The sequence below is a fragment of the Amia ocellicauda genome, chromosome 1 (assembly GCF_036373705.1).
Source record: "Amia ocellicauda isolate fAmiCal2 chromosome 1, fAmiCal2.hap1, whole genome shotgun sequence".
Classification (NCBI taxonomy): Eukaryota; Metazoa; Chordata; class Actinopteri; order Amiiformes; family Amiidae; genus Amia; species Amia ocellicauda.
In genome coordinates this window covers 52,806,540-52,830,562 of record NC_089850.1, presented here as the reverse complement: position 1 = coordinate 52,830,562, position 24,023 = coordinate 52,806,540, and the positions used below count along the sequence as shown (strand labels likewise).

At 38.5% G+C, this 24,023-nt stretch overlaps 1 protein-coding gene across 1 annotated transcript; it reads right to left on the bottom strand.

Moving 5' to 3' along the window:
• Nucleotides 1–7,293: 7,293 nt before the first annotated feature.
• On the bottom strand, nt 7,294–23,270 carry tmprss5 (transmembrane serine protease 5). The gene is made up of 14 exons (XM_066714134.1): nt 23,251–23,270; nt 23,110–23,134; nt 22,287–22,428; nt 20,055–20,153; nt 19,497–19,610; nt 18,905–19,040; nt 15,611–15,724; nt 14,312–14,355; nt 13,058–13,220; nt 12,475–12,659; nt 11,718–11,816; nt 10,597–10,739; nt 9,863–10,015; nt 7,294–8,320 (listed from the first exon to the last, which is right to left on the bottom strand). The coding sequence occupies exons 1-14, from the start codon at nt 23,268–23,270 to the stop codon at nt 8,312–8,314; spliced, it is 1,446 nt and encodes a 481-aa protein (XP_066570231.1). The 3' UTR covers nt 7,294–8,311.
• Nucleotides 23,271–24,023: the final 753 nt, after the last annotated feature.

The following is a 24,023-nucleotide window of genomic DNA, read 5'->3' as shown; positions in this document are numbered from 1 at the left end:
TAGGTATTAATCATATGCATCAAAGGACAGGTAGAATGGGGTAGATCAAATTAAATTAAAAACATACTAACTGGTATTCTTCAGATTACATTTTTTTTTTTTTTTACAAACAGAAGAACTTTACAGATCTGATAAAAATAACAATTAAATAATTCCTGGCATCATATTTTTTATTCATGGACAAGGAATAAACATGTGCCCGCTCTTATCCATTCCTGTTCTCCTTTGCAGAAGGTGGTTTCTGTCCCAAGAATACGGGTCATATATATCTGCGCTGAGAGCTCTGTTCAGCTTCGGAAACGCACTACCCAAAAACTAGAAAAGAGGTGAAGAACAGTAAAGCATTGCCAAAAGGGATGCATAGCAAACATTTATAAATCCCTGTTAGAATTTTCCTTCAGGTTAGGAATAATAGAATGTCTTAAAGAAAGCTGACAAATATTGAAAGTGAGTATCATAAAGATAACAGCTCTGAGGCACTTACTTCAATAGCATACAATTCAATAAGATCTGCTTGCTGGAGGCATGCAATCATTGTGCCTGAGCAATTGAGAACTGATGATAAAGACACAAAAACTTATGTGATCTTTTTCTCGAATACTATGATTTTCAGAACTTTTTCAAGAGGAGCAATTGATGTGAGAATCCAGCTGGGCTGACTCGCTCTCTATGAGTTTTTCCAAAGGAACTTACTAGTTTAATGGCTTTGAAATTAAGGTACCCTATGACTGTTCACAGCATTGGCCTCAAACAGGTTCCTGGAGGACTGCAATGTCTTATCTTTGGGACAAAAAAACTGCCAGAAGACACAGGAGTTGAGGTCTGTACCCATACAGCTCCCTCAGGCAGACCAGATCATAGCTTGCACAGTGTAAAAGTAGCTTGCACAGTGTATAGGCTCAGAACATCCTCAAAGAAATGATCAGAGCATTTCTGTCATGTGACACGAATGGAAGAAAATGAAGGCATCAGTCCCACAATAATACATAGCTAAACAATAATGTAATTTGTGTGCACTTCCACTGCCTGCCTGTGTTGAAGAGTAATGGTATTATTTAGAGAGTCTAGGTAGACACAAACAAAGTCTTGATAAGACTGTGCATAGATTTTCCCTCAGTGATTTGGCATACCTATTTAGTGCCTTACTCACATCCCCAGCACAGCTCTGCTTTCTGTGCAATAATTCTACATTTGCCAGGCTTGTAATGGGCAGAAGTATAAGAGCGAGTACCAATTAACTGGTGCCAATCAAGGGAAGCTGAATTTTTTTTTAATTTCCCAGTTTGCCAGTCCATTAAAGTGGAGTCTTGTGTTCTTTCAGGTAATCTGTTTGTTGCAACCCTCTTAAATCAGGGGTCCAAAAGTGCCTCTCTGATGTTTTTCATTAACCTTACCTTTTGTGTTATTCCCCAAGCAGCAGTACGGAGATTAAACTGTTGTGGCCAGCGGCTATTGCAACAAACTACACTTTGACAGAGAAGCACTAAGGTCCTCAAAGACAGGCCAGATGTCCTGTGAAAAACTAAGCCCTTGACCACACCACACTGAGAAGGACCCTAAACAAATATTTCAGACAAATAAAATGTGTATTTATTGATTTATTTATTAATTGGCAGACAACCTTATACAGGGTGACATAAAGTTTACACAGCATTGCAGAACGCTACACAGCAAGTGCAGAAATGAAAATCAATACAAAATACACTTTTAGCATTTCAAAAGTATAGATGTGTAATCAATGCAGAGTACAATTTCATAATTACAAAAGTGCAAAAGTACAATGAATATAAAATACAGAGCATACATCCCAGTTCCAAGAGCTGTGCAGACATGATGTATTGAAGTCTGGGTATATGCTGAAGGGAGGAAGCATAGGGGAAATCACAGTAAAACAACAGGAGTTGTATGAGTAAGCAGGAGCATAGGGAAGCACACAAAATTACGAGAGTGCTGAAGAGCTCAGGAGAATAAGCTGTTGTATTACAGGTACAGCCTGAACAGATGTGTCTGGAGTCATCGCCAGAAGGTGGTCTGAGCAGAGAGAACACCAGACGAGCCGCAGAGTTCTAGATGGACTGGAGCGGCGGGTAGGCCGGCCAGGAGGGAGTTGCAGTAGTCCAGGCGGTAGAGAGGAAGGGGCAGATTTGGCATTTGTTGCTCAGGAAGAACCGGGAGGTGTCAGCATGGAGATGTGCTGAGATTAGGATAGAGCGGGGTCAAGGGTGACTCCTAGATTCTTAGCAGAAGAAGAGAGGGACAGTGGTATATTCCAAGAGAACTGAGATGAGAGATCAGAAGAAGGTGAGGAGGAGGGAAAGAAGAGATCAGATTTAGAGAGGTTGAGCTTGAGGTGGTGGAAGTGCATCCAGGAGGAAATAGCAGACAAACAAAATACTGAAACAATATTGGTGGCTGTTTATTAAAATAGAAAAAACACAAAACCAACTGCTAACTGACTGTATCTTATATTCAAGTTTTTTTTATATCTACTCTTACTCTTCAGTTTCAAAATGAAGGCCTTGAGGGAGAGAGCGTCAGTACTTACTGGAGCCAAAGTACTATTCAGAAACTAGATTTGAGAAATCAGTTGCTCACTCAAATTGTAGCCTCATAGTTTAACTACAGCAAATGCGTCCAATACGATGAATGGGTTTAGTTTGTTTTTCTCATTATATTGTGATTTGTTTCTCTGTCCCTTGCCTTTCATTAGCCCTTACTGTGCTTTAGTGGGTGTTCCTTTTCAGATGGCAGGCTCCATGGATAACAAGGATAAACTTTAAACAGTATATAAAGTTAAAACCAAAGGACCAGGCAATTCTCCAGCATTATCAGAGGGGGTCACGCCTATACTGGGTCATGTGATTGTTCAAGGCCCACCTCATTCGCCAGCTGCTATTCTCCAATCAGCAAATCACCTCTTCGTTTGACACTAGTGCATAGCTCTGAGATGGCAATCAAAACAAGAGACTGAAACAGATTGATGGGCAGGGAGGCTCAATTAGCCTCTCACCCCGAGACAGGGATGTTGAGCACAAGGTGAAGTGAGGTAGCAGGAGTAGGAGGGAGCTGGAGATTGCCACTTTACTCACACTGTTGATGAACTGCGGTCTGTATTATTTTAGTCCTCTCTGTAGTCCACACCTAAGCATCCCGCAGGTGTTCCTGAACACAATGACTGAGCAGTGCGCTGTTGATAGTGTGATAGTGTGCTAGAGTCGTCTCTCTTTACTCCTCAGAGATATTACCTTCAACTTAACAGGGGTGCAATTCAAGAGCTGTGTCTCGGAAGGCCCGGTTAAGGGGATTTATTTCTGTAGCTCTACGTAATTATGCCAAACAGGAAAATAATGAGAGATTTATGTTTCATAAATAATGTTTCACTTTTCCTTTGTTTTTTTGAAACCTATGGATAACAAATGTCAGAAGGGGTGAAAAGCACAGATCTTAGTCTGTTGTAACGTAATTCACCATTTGAAAACAGCAGTGAGAGAGAGTAAGAAAGAGAGTGAGCATGTGGATTTGATTCTGGTTTGAGCTGTGTGGTTGGAGGGTTCAGAAGCATTTGCTCTGCTTTCTGACACCATATTTAAAAGGATTTCTTTATCATTGTATTCCTGCAAATTTGCCTGTGTATCAATCCTGTTTTGTTGTGTAGTGTCCCAACTCGAAGTCGAAGAAGATTAAATCTATTAAAAATACATCCTTTAAACAAAATGTAAGAACTGGAAACGTATTTGAAATGTCTTATTGAATCTCTCCAGGCATTTGATATTTCATGCCAAAGAAAGAAACCTAATCATACTGACATCTTTATACAAATACATGATGTTCTGAGGATGCTGTCGCAAGTGGAGCCAAGCAGAAGGCTGTCCAACAAAACAAAAACCTGCTGTGTACAATTTGTAAGGATAATGGGAGTAAATCTGAGGTTAAGTCTTTAAGCTCAGATGTTATTGCTTCTGTCTACAGTGCTACAATCTGGATGTGAAGTATTACAAATAACAGTAAAAGGAGATACAAATAAATACAATAATTTCATCAAAGAGCATAACAAAAATCTTCCTATTCCATGGGAGCAGGCTGAGTGATTTTATGACAGAAGAAGTCACTTAACATGAGAAATTGTTTACAGCTGGGTGGAACTTGTAACAGCATGGCTATCGCAAACGACGGGCATAAATAACCCAGAGAGAATACATTGAGAAGGCATTTAGAAGTCTGGCATTGTGGAAGAACATGCTTTCAAGCCGTCCCTCACTCTCATTTGCCAAAGAGCCTTGTGGCATAAGAATTCAGAGGTGTCGTTCCAGTGACATATAGCAGTGACGTTATTGCAGACTCCTGTAGCTGCATGCTAATTGTAGAGCCGCAGTCAGAGGAAATATTCAGCTTGGTGTGTCAAGTGATGGCACCTTTGATCAGTATGAGGTTCTGAAAGCTGCCTGGGGGCTTCTGCAACCCTCTTTATCACAGATGACATTTCCTCTATGAAGTGCAGTTCTCCCTGTTCCTACGAAAACTGGGCCATATGGTAGGGTCAGTTTCCATGTCAGATCCCAACTTGTGTTTTGGAAGAGCAGCTACTATGCGGCAAAGGAGGTGCATTAACTTGGAATTGAAGATAAAAAAATATGTCTCTGTGTATGTGTATGTTTGTGAATCTGTTTAGAAAGACAAAAGAAAACCATGGATGTGTGAAGACTACATATCCAGAGCCAGTCCAAATTTGGCAGGCAGAGATAGTGCTCTTAGACTCCTAAGGCTCTTGAGGACTCAGATTACCTTACCTATGATATTTTTTTTTCAGTTCACTGAAAAGCTGCATGTTCCAATTAAACTCTTTCATAATTCAGCTTGCTATGCCTTTGGCTCCATTTCAAGGTGAAGTGCGGTCTCAACCTTGTAGTGAGAAAGCTCAGGTTCCTTGCTCACTTCTGTTGTTCGGTTCTTGACCCTGAGAGTGAAACCACTGTGGAATTCTCCTGTAACATTCCCGAAGAAGAAAAAAACAGTTATAGACCTTGTATAAACAGATGAACACTGATTTACCCATGCAACAGTGAATTTAATATTTGCTTTGAATATGGACATGAACACCAGACATAAAGGCTGCATGTACTATGTTCAACAAATCATGTTTTGTGGAGTTACATACTGCTTCGTATGCGACTGTCTGAAGTTCTCGAATAGACACTTGTTCCTTTTAGCTTATCTAATGATTAAAGTGATTTTTAAATCATGCTAAAGTAGACTAGATTGCCAAAGGTAACATATTTGTCCTGCTTGGGCATCTTGGAAGGAGGCTGCCATTATAATATAATATATCTTCCACTTAATTATAATTACTTAATAAGTACTGAGCATGACTGATGGGGTTATGTATTACTCTGTTAAGTGTAGGGTTTAAGCAAGAGCACATTGATATAAGAAGCCTAATGAATTCAACTGTCTACACTGTGGCTCTGTGCTCCGCTGGGAGTTGTGACACTGAGGACATTTCCTTCAGAAAGAAGGATGGATACTGCTTATCTAGAGCCAAGTACTAGTGGTCATTATTGTGTAGTGCAATCAGCAAGCGTGTTCATTCAGGATTAGTAGTATATATAATGATTCATATGAATGATTATTTCAGTAACATAAGCAGCACAGACACAAACACTGTTAGATCTTAGATGTAGCATCGCTTGTGTAAAGTGTTGGCTTTAAAGAATGCAGATGTACACGTTTCAGTTGGGTTATAGCATGCTATCCATATTAATAATTTACACAAGAGCTTGAAATGTGCTTTAAAAAATAATACAAACATACAAACCAAAGAAACAAAACATAATGTTCTTCTTCAGGAATAATTGCATTGCTGTCTTTTATCATCCATCATAGACAGCCGGGAAACTTGATAAATGCCCCAAAGCTCTTCGGCAGAATAATTTAAGTTACATCTTCTCCCTGCAGTGTGATCAGATGTAGTTTAGCCAGGGAAAATAAAAACATTAATCAGCTCCGACTTGGAACAAATCAGCTAAACATCCCTGTGTGGAAAAATAAATGTAAAACGTTATTGCTTTTTCTGGGATGTAGCCTTAGAGGGTTGTAAAGGAGCTGACCATGAATCTCGGTGTAACCCTGCTGGAATGTGGACTTGATAAAGTTTTCATTATACCTGAAGATAGTTTAGCAACAGTGTTAAAATCAGTTAGGCCCTACCATCCACTGATTTCAGACAATCACAAGTTATGGGCGTATCTGTCACTTTATAACTCTTTTTTTAAGGTCTCCTTTTCTTGTTGTTAATTTACTATTTTTGTTTTTTCATATTGAACAATTGTGCCAACATCCCTCATGATTGACTTAGGATGGCTGTACCCTTGTCAGAGTGCAGCGTAAGACTCATGTTTACATTGAGTGATATTTGATCCACTTGATGGGAAAAGTCATCACTGGGCTTCATCATCATTTTACAGCACCACTGGAGTCCTTAGATGAGGCAGGTGGAAGTGAAAAGGCCTCTTACATATTGCTCCTATAGGGATTTAGTAATAAGTTCCATCTTCCTTTATCCTCAGTAATTCCATGCAAATTCCATATACTTGGTGCTGGAATGAGAAGAAAACATACTCCTAATATCAAAGTATGAAGACTCATCCTCAGAGGTTCGTTAAATCTCTTAATTCGACATGTTTAAAGAACCCTGTTCCAATCGTTGTTACTTGAAATAAGGATAGTTATTTTTCGTCCTCAGATACCAAAAGAAAGCATGAACTGATCTTAAGAGACTTCAACCTCAGGGTTCTCTGACAACCATTTGAAGTCCCGTTGCCCAACTTAATCTAAGGTTGGGAAGTTGCAGTGTATGTATCATAATTGCAACCTTTAAGAAACAGCAATTAGGGACCCGAATCTGCTCCAAGATACGGTTCCATACAACCATCAAAGTTTGCAGTAATGAAGAGGTTATTCCAGAATTAATGAAGTTCTAATTAAAGGGCTGATGTTTGAGTAAGACCAGAAATTTAGAATTTTTAAGTTTAGATCATTCTAAACTTTTTTTTTTTTTGCAAGTTGTACGAATAGATAAGTTGTATGTATGTTACAGTAAATCTCATAAACAAACATATTGCACTTACTTATTATTAAAACCTTGAACAATCTTAAGGATATTTTGCAATGTTTAATCTAACAGACAAGTCCTAGAGTTGGATGAAGAAGGTAAGAACATTGTACATGTTATAATTTGCATGTATTACATTGAAATGAAGGAAAGGAAGAAAAAAAAAAACGTTCATTTGTATACATTGTGTTTTATTATTGAGTTGGCAAAAAACATATTATGCATGTTTTTTTGTTATTGTTTTTTAATTTCTTTACCAAAATATAACACAAAATATTGAAAGTCAAGCAAACATATAATTAATTACACCTGCACATTTTAAAAAATATATAGTATGTTTTGAATATATAAACAATGTATATGTGTGAAAAATGCTTTTAATTGTATACCATCTGTAACAATGAACAGTATTTTCTCTTCAATTAAATCAAACCATCATCCTATCCAAAAAAGTGAGTGCTTTGGTTTTAAAAAGACATATTTTATGAAATATGATTCCATTATATCCATTGTTTTCTTATCTTTGTGTTTTTGTCACATTTGTTTTCCTTCTGTGCTGAGGAACATGCTGCCATTCTTAAAGAAGGAAAAGACTAAACAACCAAATTGTACTCATGGTAAAAGACTGCTTTAGCTGTGCTGTGTAATAGTATCCACCGCAGCCACGGTTGTGAGTAATATATATATATATAATCTGCAGATTGCTATTGTTTGATTTGTCACATTAATCAGTATTTGCATTCTGTTTTGATTTTCCATAGCTGCTTCTCCTGAGATTATTTGCTGCACTAATTAGCTGTTCCAGAAAATGAATGCGTTGCATTCCCCTCTCGCACTCACAATCTTAAATCTCAGGATTTCCATCCTCTGTCTTTTGAGGCAGGCAGCCAGCACAAAGCCCAGCAGGGTCACGAGGACACATTGAAGAAAGTATAAAACAAAACAGGAAAATGCAGATTGTATAAACTGCTCCATTTAGATAAAGTAATTTTGTTTAATTGGCAAAAGATTCTGGGTTCAGCACAGATGGTGCTACTGACAGTTTGCATGTACATGACTGGCTAAAAAAAAAAAAAAAAAAAATGTTTTTAGAATTTCCTCACATTCACATCTTCAGACAAAAAGCAGATTCTGTTAATTTTCAGATTAAACATTCTTGAAAGGCGTGTTGGATCTTTCAGTGTCCTTGTTCACTGGTTCTGTTCAGTAGTTCTATGATAAAAAAGGAACAAGACAAATAGAAGGAAATAACTTTAACAATCCTGAAAATGGCAACAGTTGTAGACATGGTGTAATTTACTTGGAAAATTTTTAGATTTTAGATTGAGATTGTACAGTATTTTTTAAGACATCTAAATACAATGTATGTATATTGTTGGTTTTACATAGAGGCACAACCTTTACGGCTTATAGATCAGACATAGAATACTGGATTTGAGTTCAGTTTAATGACAGCGGTAAATGTTTTACATTGCAGTGCATTCTGGGATATACAGTACTGTGCAAAAGTGTTACGCAGGTGTGAAAAAATACTTCTAAGTAAGAATGCTTTTAAAAATAGACATGTTAATAGATTATATTTATCAATTAACTAAATGCAAATCCATATTTGGTGTGACAGCATCAGTTCTTCTAGGTACACTTGCACAAAGTCAGGGAAGTGGTCGGCCAAGGAAACTTACTGCAGCAGATGAAAGACACATCATGCTTACTTCCCTTCGCAATCAGAAGATGTCCAGCAGTGCCATCAGCTCAGAATTGGCAGAAAACAGTAGGACCCTGGTACACCCATCTACTGTCTGGAGAAGTCTGGTCAGAAGTGGCTTTCATGGAAGACTTGCGGCCAAAAAGCCATACCTCCAACATGGCAACAAGGCCAAGCGACTCAACTATGCATGAAAACACAGGAACTGGGGTGCAGAAAAATGGCAGCAGGTGCTCTGGACTGACGAGTCAAAATTTTAAATATTTGGCTGTAGCAGAAGGCAGTTTGTTCGCTGAAGGGCTGGAGAGCGGTACACGAATGAGTGTCTGCAGGCAACATTGAAGCATGGTGGAGGTTCCTTGCAAGTTTGCAAGTAATGGTCTACTCAATGCTGAGAAGTACAGGCAGTACCATCAGGGACGCATCTGATTGGCCCCAAATTTATTCTGCAGCATGACAACGACCCCAAACATACAGCAAAAGTCATTAAGAACTATCTTCAGCGTGAAGAAGAACAAGGAGTCCTGGAAGTGATGGTTATGGCCCCCACAGAGCCCTGATCTCAACATCATTGAGTCTGTCTGGGATTACATGAGGAGAGAGAAGCAACTGAGGCTGCCTAAATCCACAGAAGAACTGTGGTCAGTTCTCCAAGATGTTTGGGCCGGCCTACCTGCCGAGTTCCTTCAAAAACTGTGCAAGTGTACCTAGAAGAATTGATACTATTTTCAAGGCAAAGGGTGGTCACACAAAATATTGATTTGATATAGATTTTTCTTCTTTGCATTTAGTTAATTGATAAATATAATCTAATAACATGTCTATTTTTGAAAGCATTCTTACTTTACAGCATTTTTTCACACCTGCCTAAAACTTTTGCACAGTACTGTAAGACAATCAGTATGTCGATCACATCACTGAACCCGTACAAGAGTGATTTTAAAAAGGTTGACCGGAGATAGAAATAGTTTGAATTTTCCGCTGTCCAGTTTTTCCCGGTAGTGTATTGATCAGCCACTTATATCTTTCTTTCGGTGTTCTCTGCTTACCTCAATCATTTCGTAAATCCAGCCCAGAAACTCTGCGACCTTGGTATACACGCCGGGATGATTGGGTTCGGCACAGCCTGTACCCCAGCTGACTACACCGACCAATCGCCACACGCTCTCGTCCTGGCACACCAGTGGCCCCCCGCTATCCCCCTGAGGAGGAACGCAATGGTGGCATTGTGGCTATTCAGTCCAGTGGAACGAACCATCAAAGGAATATATGGTCTTATAGAGCCTTTGCTGGCAAAACTTCTCTTTGTAAGGCATTATATTTAAATCTACTTTAGTAAATACAAAAAGTGAATCTTTCGGATCATTTTGTGATATTCATACTTTCTATTTGTTTTTCTTCTATAAATGCCTTTTTTTACAGGATTTATGGTATCACAATGTCCTTAATTCTATGTTTCGAGATCAAAACATGCTACAGCTCTTAAAATCAAATCAAGGTTGTTAAACACATGTAGGATTGTAAAACTTCTAACAGCCATTGTTCTTGTTCTTCTTCTTGTTGCTCTTCTCTTTCTTTCTTAAGCTTTTCTGTATTACTAAGAGCATGGGGTGAGGGTGATGGTCAAAAACTGTGATAGCGGAGGGGGGGGGGGTGACGGTCCAGCAGGATCCGGCACAAATTAACCACTGCATATGGTATACCATGAAATTAAACGATAAAAAACTATAAAAGTCATCCTACAAAACAAAAACAAAGAAACAAAACAGGTAACCAGACTGACCTGGCAGGCATCTACTTTCCCTTCTGTGTATCCAGCACAAAGCATTCTGGGAGTAATATCCCCATCATACATGCAGGAGCTGTTGCATTTCTTAGTGCTAATTAAAGGAACTGGAGCCTCTTTAAGTGTATCTGGAATATGTACTGCCAAACAGAGAAAAGAGAGTCAAAAATAACAGTGTGACCACCAATAACGTTCTCAGCTGCCTGTTTGACATTTTCAAAGAACATGGATCATCATTACTCTGATTCTCCAGTTGTAATTCCCTAAAAGCATTGCATTAAGCCACTGCTTGTCAATGACTACTGAATGTATTGGCCCTATATCAATATGCTGTATGAGCTTTTATTGAGGTATTATAATTTACGATTATGGCAAACAGACTGCACAGGCAAGCCTAGAAGTAACAGAGCACAGTTGTTTATTGAGAAATTGGAATATTGAACTATGAACATGATTAAGTATCTAACGTAATTTACTGTCATTTGAACATTTGCCATCTATCCCATCTCACATTGCAAAGAGTCTTTTTTGATTATTATCAATTATTAATTTTATGAAAATTCACTAAATCCTGAAATGTACTTAAACGTGTCTCAGGTATATATAAGGCTATTTAAATGTGATTATCCAGAATCAGAATATGTTAGTACAAGAGAAAAAAATATTAATCACTTTGAGGAAATGGTGCCTAAACTGGTGTAGGCTATGGTGTGATTTTCTGTGAGCCAGAATTTATTTTTCACACATTTAGATGTATACGACATTTACCTATCTGGATTTACCAAAAGCACAGGAAAAACTTATTTCCTCAGTGTAAAAAAAACCCCCGAATGCTTCAGAACTCCAGACACGGATACACTGAGCCACATCTCCATTACTGTTTTGCTGAGTTGCCTCCTACATGTTGTGCACCTTCAAACTTTTACAAATGTCTGTCAGAAAATCGGGAGGATATTTTTTATTTATTTTTTATTTGGGGCAAACAGCTTTGAAAATCAGCCTAATATTGTTTCTGTCTCCTGTTATGCCTTGCAGATATGCTAGTTAAACTCTCAGCAGGCCTGTGGTCACAGCACTGCATCCTGTGGTTGCACCAGAATATTGTTCCTCATAAATACCATCATCAGGTCTTGTGTAGCCCCAGCCTGAAATCCAGCATTGTGTTCCTCCAGGGAAATCATGATCATACTGAGGGAGGCAGACTGGCCTAATGGTATCTGTTACAAAACACAACAAAATAAAAACATATTTGTTAGAAGTGGTACTTACTTCTGTTGTAGTCAGCAGTTCTACATCTAAAGTGTGCAAGTGTAAATCAATGTAAACTTTAAGTATCTAGACTCCTTCACATAAGCAAATGGTTCAAAGTAATTAACCAGTTATATCAATGGTTTACACTGTAAAATTTTGATTTGTTGTAGATGACATGCAACTACACACAACTAAGGGAAACTACCATCTATATTTTGCCAGAGAACCAAGGAGTAATCTACATATATGTTAATTGATCAAATATATTTTTTCCAACTTAAATTATTGGTCTTCTATCTTCTCTCTGTTTTGCATTACATAGTTTTGATTGCAACCACTTTACTTGAAGCAAAGTTTATTTGTTTTAAATAATGGGCCTTATTTGCACATCAACAAGGAGTGGGCTACAGTGAAGAGAAACTTAAAATCTATTTGTAATCTTCACAGCAAAGCGGAGGGAATGTTTTGGAGTGAATTAAGATGCTCCTTCGTGTGATCGTTTTTTTGTTTAGTTATTTTTTGCCCAGAATATGTTACTAACATGGTATTGGCCTTAGCTAGCCCCAAAACAGTACATCCTACATTGGGTTATTCCTGTAATGTTCTTCTGTTGCTTCTACTCACCTGTAAAGTTTAATGGTGTCTTCAGCTTCATCAAGGCTATGTCATTGTCATGACTTCTGTGATTGTAGTTTTTATTGTAAATAATCTTCTCCACAGCGTATCCTGTGTGTTGAACCAGTTTAGTGGAACTTCTAGTGACTATTCCTGCATACACCACCCAGCTGGACACCTGAGGTAGTCTATAACTACAGACATAATGTTAAGAGAACAGTTAATTTTGCATGTCTTTACTACGACATTTTGTAGGTGATATTGAAGGTGCTTTACAACAGGTGCAGATGATTGTGTAGGTGCTTTGTTTTAAGGCAGCATACATTACATACCAACTTAGTTTTCTGGATACATTTACCACAGTATATTTTTATTATAGTTCATGTATAGTTCATTGCACCATTTCGGGTATAACAAACTGCAGGCTGAAGTAGTTGGCTATTTCAGGCTTGGCACCGCTTTTTGAGTATGTGCTTTTCTGTGTCATCAGTATAAGATTGTACTGATCAGACTGCTTTGTGATGGCAGAGTAGTCTTAAAAAGCACTTTCAATAGTTTATTTGTTTTGTTTTATTCAGCTGAATGCTCTTACTTGTGTACACAGTGTGCAGCGGTAACTATCCACTGGCTTGTTATAATGGAGCCCCCGCAGGTGTGTCTGGAGCTGTAGTAGAGACTCACTTGCCAGGGCCATCTTCCCAAGGTGGCTTCCATCCCTCCTATTATTCGGGACAGCTTTGCTCGAGTCCCACACGCTCAGGAAAACACCAAAACCAACAATGCATAAGTCAGGAAAGTGGGGACGCACTGACCGTTTCTCAGGGGCTACTGAGGTCTCGGGGGCACCTGAGGTCTGCAAGGAAATGTAAGTATGATGCTCGTCTCAACCAGTGATTACGGCTGCATTAGGAGAGCACCGATGGGAAAATTACATTGCAGCCATCAGGGGAGATGAGTGTATTTTGGATAGAGAGACAGATAGATAGGGTGAATTGCTGGGTGGCTAGATGGATGCCAATTGGAAATTATGCACAAACCCAGTATTTGACAGCAGCTTTGTATTAGCCAGAGGCGCCTTGATTCCACCGAATGGAAAGCTGCCATCAAGTCCTGGCATTTGCAATATGAGATTGACAGGTGGGTCGAAGTTTGATTTCATCTGAGCCTCAGGCAGATAGATTAAGATCTCAAAGCTTTGATCCTACATATCAGTGAATGTGTTAGGGTATGTATGACTTAATAAGTAACTGTCTTATTTGACTTTGAAAAATTAAATTAAACTTAACTGCATTCAGCCAGAGATATTATATACATTTTTCTGATGATTATTATCAGCGCCCCATGTGGTAAAATAAAGGGAGCATTTGAAATGAGACAAACGATTTGTGACAGATACTCATCACTTTTGAAATGCAACTGTCACATGTTGGAATATGAAGTGCTGACAGGTGGCAATTAACACATACATTGATTAATCAAGGCGTATTAAGATATACCATATTTTTCTCATAACCCCATCAGTCATTCATATCTTTTGTATTTACGAGTAGAGTTAGCATTTTTTAAATTGATGTGAGACTGGTTGCACAGATTGAGGTCTACGGATCAGTTACATGACATTGCAGTGAAACAAAGGCCGTGCGACATCACCTATTACAGTGCGGAAAATAACAGCTTCTGCCATAAGCACGCAGACTATTACAGTGCACACATAAATGTGCGGTGACGGGGATGCTCTTGATAGGACAGGTGCTATAATTGTTTGCACCATATTGGTGCTGAGCTGCAAATGGCATGCGCTGTAATATTGAAATTGAATATAACATTTAATATTGCACTGACTTACCGAAACATTTTAGAGCTATCACTTTGCCTGTAATGCAACTTCCCCTAAAAGAAAGAGAAAAACAAATTAGTTAATACATTGCATATCATTTTGTGTCATCAGTATAAGATTGTACTGATCAGACTGCTTTGTGATGGCAGAGTAGTCTTAAAAAGCACTTTCAATAGTTTATTGGTTTTGATATATAGTAAAATATAGTAAATATAGTATATAGTAAAATCTCTGTATGACAGTGTTTCACTTATTCAATTCTTAAAAAGAATTAAGATTTACAAAAAACAAAAAGGAAATTTCCTCTTTGTATTTAATATCTGAGAAGCAATTCATTCAAGCCTGCTGGACCTGAGGGTAAGGTAACACACTAAAATAATAGTGTTGATGGTGGCAGGAATGTCTTTAATTGCCAAGCATTCTCATCTCAAACCTACAGCATAAGATGCTGATGAGCTCTAGTGCCCTAGTTACACGAGAGTCTGTCAGAAAAAAGGTTCTCACTCTGCCACTGAAAATGACAGCGGAAAGAACACAGCTGCAACTGAGACACAATCAAACTTCCCAAGTTAAGCTCGGTGGGAGTTGGGGACAAGATATTAACAGCTATCCTGGCATGCCCGGTGCACAGCAAACTGTCCGGACAATAAGTGGCGCTAAGACCTGTTAGTTGGCTGCCTCATCAGACCCACATAGCCTGACACTGAATCTTTAATCCCTATTGATCTTGTTTCGGGCAGGACAGAACTTGCCTCAGGAGAGAATAACAAAGCATAATTTCTTTCTAACTTTTTATTAAAACTGTGAGAGACAAGCAACATATGATATGGCTGAAACAAGTCCAATATTATCACTTTCTGGTTGTGTCCTGTTCGGTTTAATAAGGGGAGTGACTATAAATCTTGGCTAAATTTCTCCCCCACCCCCATCCCAGGATATTGCAAGTTAGGTTCTATGTTAACATGTTTAGAATTAATTAACGAGTCACATGATTCGATTAAACCAGGAAAAATAATCATGGAGATGAGTAATTAATATGTGCAGACAAAACTGATTGAAATGATATATTCCATAATATATAATAATAATTGTAGTAGTCAAGGAGCAAAGTTATGAAAGAATAGCGTATCCTTGCAGTGAATGGCTAGTAAAGGTACATTTTGAATGCATTTCTTAAAAAGCTGGGCAATCAATTCCTGCTTAGCAGCGTTTCACAGAAGTCTACAACTGTTGCACATGCAATCTAATCAGTCCCAACCATTATGTATGATAAAAAGCCAATCAAGGTGCACGATAAAAATGAATTACCTGAACTGCCATATGTTTTCCAGATTAGTTTTGTATTCAGAAGTAATTTGAACAAACCCATCCGTGTAATTGGGTCCTATGTCTGTCAGGTTCACTCCTTTGTGCTTTGTTAGCCTTCAAGATAGAGAAGAAATGGAGTTGGTCAATCTGCTGCTGTACCTGGATCGTAAATCACAGTGCGTATCAGGAGCCCGTGTGAATGCCAGTATACCCCAGGCGCAAAGAGATCAAGCCCTTCAGAGTATCTGTGTGGCTTTGATGTTTCCTGTTCATTGATTTGGTCCCTTTAATTCTGAATTAACATTGGCTAATTAATCCAGTTATCTGACATATTGTATATTACACATCTGATTACACAGTTGCTGCTTTGATGCCTGATAGACTAGATCTGCATGTCTTACAGAGATTTAAAAGTTTGAAGTTTATTTCTTCAAAAGGACAAGCCAAAAAATCTGAAATCAGTCCTCGTGGAACAAGCGTCATAACAATATTTCCCTAGACAATCCTTTAATAAAATCGAGGATATCACATCTTATATATCATAAAATCCTGTAATGAAATGTGTGTTTTTGCTGCCTCGTACAAATAAGAGAAGAGCTTGGGTGTCAATTGTAATAAAACTGGATCCGACTTTGGTAAGCCAGGACAGTAAACTCATGGCAAATAAACACACAATTGAAGTCACTGAGGATTACAACTGAGGACGTAACCACAGTTCTGCCAATCCTCTGGATATTACAGGCATGTGTCTCTTGGAAAGTGTTTCTTTCACTTAAAATGTGATAATACTACAAATATGCAATTATATGAATAACTACACATTGCACCAGTAGTAGTAATTCATTATTTATGTGCATGTATGTGAGGCAAATTACAATTATTCACATTCAGAGTTTTTAACATGTAATCTAAATGGTATGTAGCATACCAAAAAATACTTTATAGTACCTTTTAAACCTGTGCAGAATATCTTGTAGACAAAATTGAACAAATAACCCCTTTTGGTTTATTTTATGTTACACCAGCCACTGCATAACAGCCTATCTGTTATACTCGCCATAAGAAGTAAAACTGTCTCAATTCATTGCAGATATAAAGATGTCAAATGGAATAGCCAATATAGAGATGCCATTCCTCAGAAGCCCACGGCAGGCAAACGATCAGACACTGCAGTGAATTGAGTCCCACATCATATTTGCATTGATTTATATGTACAAGTCTATAGTCTATATATAGACAGAGACTTTTATGACTTTGAAGTGCATACACATCATAACATTAGATTCTCCACCTATGCAGCAATTCTGCAGCTATACATTGATTTAAATCTACTCTTTGCTTTAGTTTTATGTGGAATATTTTTCATATACAGAATAATGGAACGCAGTCAGAAAATATGAAAGTGGCAAAAAGTAGTTAGGGCTGTTCTCTACTTTACATTTGTGTAACCGCATTGTTCAAACACTTATCGAGCCGCTTACACTGCGGTGTCTTGCTTCAGTGACCTGAAATGACACAGTGTTGATATAAACCGTGAATGAATGGGATGCCCTTGTAGGAATAGCACTTGGAATAGTGGAATGAAGTGGATGACTGACTCACATTTATAATATGCTGAAGCAATGAAAGATGAATATTATTCTAACTAATGGTTTGGAGATTATTAGTTTTTATTGGGCATGTGAGGTGCAAGGTGCCATATGATTGCAGAAATGAAAAAAATACATAATTTCATGACCCACAATTTGAGTTGTTTAAAACCAACTTATTATTGAGGTTTCCTACTGCATTCCTTAAATTTCCCTGGTCATTTTTGCCTTTTTTTTTAGGATTGTGTAAAAGACCTTAACAGGACATAAATTAGGAAAGATGGAAAGATGTTTTTTTTTTTTACATCTTACTTTAAAATTAAAATTGTCTACTCAGAGTCTATACTTCGGGGTGCTAAGCATACAGAAGATATCCGTGGAGTCCCCAGAGATGAGGGAGTAATCTCAAAGGCACTGCTGGATATAACAGGAGATTAATCATTCCAACATGTAATTACATGTCTATTGAATAGTGAATGAGATTCTTGCAGAAGGAGTTAATAAGATTGACAGTGGGCTATTCTTTTAATATGGAATATGTGCGTTTGTCTGACTGTCCCACACTCAACCATCCTGTTGCACGGGGATGCCTTGTATTGATGCTTTATAAATGTAATGGCTTTATAACATTTTAGAATGCATCTCCGATTATTTTCACTATTTTAAAACTTGGCTATGTAGTAAACATGTCCATGTGCATTGATACCTTGAGAGCCTAGCTTCCATCTGTCTAAGATGTAATATTGATTTGAAGAAGCAGGCGTAGTATACAGTAATCCTGCCTAGGAGATCACTAAGTGTAACTTAAACTAAAAATGATGAAGTTGGTATTATTTATTTATGTATTAATTTAATTTACAGTAATGTCATGGTTTGCAGTATACCTTGAAATATCCTACTGACCTGAGAATTTATTTCTATCAGACCATTTTAACATTTTATAGTGATGAGAATCTAAAACAGTATTGTGTTACACAGAAAATCATATTCAACACCATTCACAATATGTAAAACAGACTGCAGAATACCAGTCTATCCCAACTGTATTTTTATTCACTTTCAGTCCTATGAAAGGGACTTTTCTTTCTGTGATCAATGAATGCTCTACACATTGAAGTGTGTTCATTTCATCTTTCAGATCAATCACATCTCACATCCCTACACCAAGACTATCAAATAAAGAGATTGCTTCTATGCCATGTTGCCATTTATGCATTTTAACAAGGTGCAGAAGAAGCGGCAAATCATGATTAAACATGGGGCAATTCTAAGTTCCTCCACAGTAACATCTCATTATACATGAAAAGGTAGCTGTCACCAATGGGAAATATCTATCAGGAGGTACAAGACTCCACTCTTATAATATGATCCCACAGACTCCACTTAAATAGCGATGTCTGCCACACAGAGGAAGTTTCCACGTGTGTGTTTCTGTACTTTACATTTTAGCCAACAAGGTTTTCATGTGGAACAAATGGCATAACTACCCAGAGACAGTGCACTTGACCCTGTCCCTATGAGATCATGTCCTTTGATTTATTTTCCAGTCACAGACCTTATAATGTTGAACTATTATGTGGAAAATATGAAGAAAGAAAGGAAAAAAAAGACAAATTGAGCTATCCCCCTCTGCTATACTCAACATTGCTCAGCCTACACCCTTTCCAACCTGAATCCAATATATGTATTTCTCGAGCGTGCTTACCTGAGATAGCCCAGCTGCCTGCAAACCAGGGTTCCCAGAGACGAGTTCCACCTCTCGTAGCACACGGGGAGCCAGGTCTGCAGCTTCTCCAGCTGGATCTCCAGCAAAGAGTTCTCTGGGCTGATTCTGTAAAACACTGAATCCACTTTATTGAAAATCCCTCTATACAGCGGAGCTCCTAGACCAGAACTGAATCATTTAACTTGTATATTTTCTTGTATTGCTCGAATGTGAACGGTCTCTTCCGACCTTGTATCACAACCATACGCTCGACTAGTGGGATTCTTTACTAGCTTCAACACTAAATCACAAAGTACATGTTGGTGCCACACGGGGGTGGTGTAATTGCTGGCTTTGTAGGACTTTCATTTCTACTGTGGAAATAACTAAAACTATACAGCTACTGTGCTGTATGACGCTAGTGACTCCAGTGCTACTATTATAACTATAGCAACCTCCTGGCACCTCTGCTAAACTTGAGGGTCTACCACTACAGCAATACGAAATTGAAACTTTAGCTGCATTCAGGGTAATATAATCAAAACAAAACTGTAAATCTCCTAGACCAGGCTCTGTCTAATGCTCCACAGACCTTTCCTCGGGTCAGTGACAGTGACATCCTCAGTCACATTGCAGAACAATGTCTCCTTTGTGTCTCCCAGACCGGCCGGGCTGTGGGCGGCAGCAGGCCTCAGCAGAAGCCTTACTGTAGACAGAGAGAGAGGGGTTCTACTGTCAAACTCATCGGCAAAATATTCAGCTCGACACGCTCGGTAGTTTGGTACCTGATACTGATATAAATTGAGCTCTGACTCGATGACCTATGTGTAACCGAGAAGCCTAAACCTCTGTGTGAACTCCGCTGCTGTATTTTCCTTAACAATGAATTCATCACATAAATACTTTGGAAAACTAAATTAGCCAATCCCATGTTGTAGTTAATAGTTTCTCACTGTGTTTCTTTTGAAGCAAATGAAAATGGTTGTGAATACTCTGTTTCACTGGGATTGGTTTGGAAAAATACAATCATAAATTAGGTTTGAAGCTTAAAATAACGATGTGTGAAGTAGAGATGTGTTTTTTGTTTGTTTTGTTTAACAGCTGTTAACTTATATAAAAAGTTGTATGGCTATGGCCCAATACGTCTTACCTAAAAACCAGACTCCTGCTGCTAAACCACCAAGTAGTCCAACTGTGCACACGACTGCTACTATCTTCACCAGTTTGTGGGCAGTAACCTTTGAAGAAACTAGAATATAGTGCCTAGTTTAGACATAGTAATGGGTTTGTAATGTTAATTATTAGTTATTTACATTACTTGTCATTTAGCAGACAAATAAATGTATATTATAAAGAAGCTGCAACTACAGTGCATAGAGAAAGTCTACACTGATATTCACCTTTTGTTGCGTTATAGCCTGTAATTAAAATGCTTTTTTTTGTTTTTTTGTCATTTATCTACATATCCTACCCCACAACTTCCAAGTGAAAAAAATATTCTAGAAATATGTAGAATATTAATTACAAATAAAAACTTAGTTGGATAAATGTCCCCCCCTAGCAATCCTAAATGATCTCAGGTGTAGCCAATTAAATTTAAAATCACACACCAAGTTAAGTTGCCACCTGTGTTAAATTGTAGTGATTCACATGATTTCAGAATAAATTCAGTTCCTGTAGGCCTCCTTTGCGGGGTAGTTTATTTCAAAGCAAAGACTCCACCATGAGCACCAAGAAGCTTTCAAAAGAACTCCAGGACAAAGATGTTGAAAGGCACAGATCAGGGGATGGGTATAGAAAAATATCAAAGGCCTTGAATATCCCATGGAGCACAGTCAAGATGATTATTAAGAAGTGGAAGGTATATGGCTTGGCACCACCAAGACCCTGCCTAGAGCAGGCCATCCCTCCAACCTGGATGACCGAGCAAGAAGTAGACTGACCAGAGAGGCTACCAAGAGGCCAATGGCAACTTCACAAGAGCTACAGGCTTTTACTGCCAAGACTGGCCAAAGTGTTCAAAGTGATCAAAGTGCTCCACCAATCTGGCCTGTATGGTAGGGTGTCAAGAAGGAAGCTATTACTCAAGAAAGCCCATGAATCCCATTTGAAGTATGTAGCCACTGTGGGAGATTCTGTAGCCAAGTGGCAATATGTTTTTTGATCTGACGAAACTAATGTGGAACTTTTTGGCCAAAATGCAAAGCAATGTTTGACACAAACCCAAGACAGCACATCACCTAAAGAACACCATCCCTACTGTGAAGTATGGTGGTGCAGCATCATTATGGGGACACTTTTAATAATAGAAGGGGAAATGAATGGAGCAAAGTATACGGAAACCTGCTGCCCTCTGCAAGAAAGCTGAAACTGTGATGCACGTTTGGCTTTCAGCATGACAACGACACAGCCAAAGGTACACTGGAGTAGCTAAGGAACAAAAAGGCAAATGTCCTTGAGTGGCCCAGACAGAGCCCCGACCTAAATGTAATTGAAAATTTGTGGCTTGACTTGAAAATTGCTGTCCATTAATGTTCCGGAAGGAACTGGAGCTTGAACAGTTTTGTAAAGAAGGTTTGCAATGTTGGTAGAGACCTATCCCAACAGACTCACAGCTGTAATTGCTGCCAAAGGTGCTTCCACCAAGTATTAACTCTGGGGGGTGGAGACTTATCCACATATGATATTTCCATGTAGTATTTTTAAAATATACATAAGTGGAACAAATCCTCAGTTAAATGCATGAAAAGGAACAACAAAATGTGAGGGAGGTTTTTATGTTCTATAGGCACTGTATAAACTCTGAATTTGACATTATTATGATCAGTGATTTCCAGACCACCGGATCATTTTGGCAAGCCTAATGGCTTCCTCTTGTGCGAATAATTTCCTATTTTCTCATGATAAGCCAGGATTGCCTGTGTAGAATTGCATTAAAGTCAGCATTCAATATTTTGCTCTGGTGAGCAAAGGACAAAAAGAAAACGAGATGGTATAAATTGAGAGGCCGGCAGTAAGCATTATGTTATCTCTAAGGTTTATGTGCCATGACAACTAGCAATACTACACTAATGTCCTATCTGCCCCTTTGCAGAGAGGATATCAAAGTCCGTAGCTATTCTAAGATCTTTCTAACCCCAGCTCGCATGCTCTAATAATACACAATCCTCATGCCTTAAAGTCAGGATGATGAAAGAATAGAAAGGTTTTAGTGTGCATTCATGCTACTTAAGACTTCATGAGTGGACGTCTAGGTGGTCTATTCTGGCTTTGCTGTTTGTTTCATTGCACGACAAAGGGAACTGCTATCAAGTGTACAGATGTTACTGAACACTGATGGGGGTGCTGGAAATATACAAGCTATGCGGAGGGTGAAGCTTGCCTTGGCTCGCGGGCTGTATCTCTCTCAGCCATGCTGGGGTTCCCTGTGCTCCTCCAGGCTCACCCTCCTGCACCGCAGTCGGAGGAGGGTCGTTAAGAGCCAATGGATTATCAGTCACCGACTCCGCATCCACTCCCACATTCTGAAAGAGGTGAAGTCATGACAAGGGTGCCCTGACAGGTGGCACGCCACGTGATTTCTGGACTCTTCATTTCGCTGCCCTAAAATCACTCGATCTTCTGACAGCTTGTTAGTGAGGCAGTAAAGAAGAAATATGTCTATGAAGAACCCACTAATGGATTCCTTCAATTTTAAGAGCATCTTTAAACACTTGTAATGAAATACACACAGGTGTGGTCACCTAATCAAACCTAACATCCAACATCAAAGAGTACTAATATCACTCGTGAGTCTTAAATCATCTAAAATAAATTGGGACCAGGTGGTTCTGAAACCTGTTACTTCTCAAAACAGCCAGGACAGACTCAGTTGGATGGATTACTCTGCCTCTTGACTTTATACCCGTATATCATTTATCAGGGACTTATCAGTGAACAGAGGGCGCATCTACTGTTCTGCTGAAATCCGAGGTTTTCCTTCTCGTCTGCCTGTCCTTTCTCATTTCCTTATAACATGCATCACTTTAACGACCACGGTTGCTATTGTACAGTATGTTTTTTCCTGTCCAGCTGTTATTTTGAAACTTGCAATATATCCAATGGGTTTAATTAGAGCCCTTGTGTTAATGTCTTCCAGGTGTGTACCACACAATGTGCCATTCAGCCTGCTCATCCAGCCCAGTGCTCACAGGGTTTAACCTTACGTCAGCCCCTCTCTGTCCCCGCCACCTGCAGACACCAGGCACACAGCAAGGCATTATTCTAAAAAGGCTTCCTTCACATGTAAAGATGGTCCCTTCAGATTAACCTGTGCATTATCATATGTAAAAAGTAATTAGGGTTACAGGTAGTAGGAGTAGGTCATTTTTAGATAATAATTTTGCTAGACTTTGAATTCAAATTCAGTTTAGTATTACTATTATTTTTAACGACTAAGATGAGTTTCAAAATGGCTATTGTTATTGGTGAATATCCTAAAGGTATAGTGCAATGGTGTCCAGAGAAAACTTAAAAACACTTGGCTACTTTAGAAACATAAAGTAATGAAACTATCCCAAAAGTAATGATTAATCCCAATGACTGCAGCGTTGAAGAAAATGAGCTTCAAAAATGCATAACATATTGACTAAGATACCCAGAGGCTGCTTTTCCTCCTTAAGCAGGACAAACAGTTGACTTATAAATCCCTTATTGTTTATTCTAGGATGAAGTATACGGGTTTTAGCAGCGAAGATGAATTACAGTATAGCAGGTACAGTAATCTGAATTTCTAATCCCTGACATTTGTCATAACACTATTATAATAGAATGGATTTCTCTCCTGGAGTACTTTCCTGCATGTATTATACCTTTTGAAAGAAGTACCTTGTTTAAACATGTTATAAAGGTAATAGATAGATTTTACAAATGAAAAGAATAAGGTTATGAATTCTCTTCTCCAATAATCTCTGCTGTTTTTTAATCGTTTATCATTTTCAGTTCTGCAGTGGAAGTTCAAACTATGCAAAGAAACCAAAAAATACATTGAATATATTAAGTACATCTCTACATCATAATAATAATTAAAATCATAATTGGTGAAAATAGCTCCCAGTCTCATCCTACCATATTTCCCTTG

What these genes read in the sequence shown, in the direction of transcription:
- tmprss5 (XM_066714134.1), bottom strand. Translation starts at nt 23,270, where the DNA reads ATGACCTACTCCTACTACCT. An exon ending in AGCAGGAGTCTGGTTTTTAG is followed by an intron (nt 19,611 to 20,054) that starts GTAAGACGTATT and finishes CTCTGTCTACAG; the next exon opens with TAAGGCTTCTGCTGAGGCCT. An exon ending in TGTCACTGACCCGAGGAAAG is followed by an intron (nt 19,041 to 19,496) that starts GTCTGTGGAGCA and finishes AAGTGGATTCAG; the next exon opens with TGTTTTACAGAATCAGCCCA.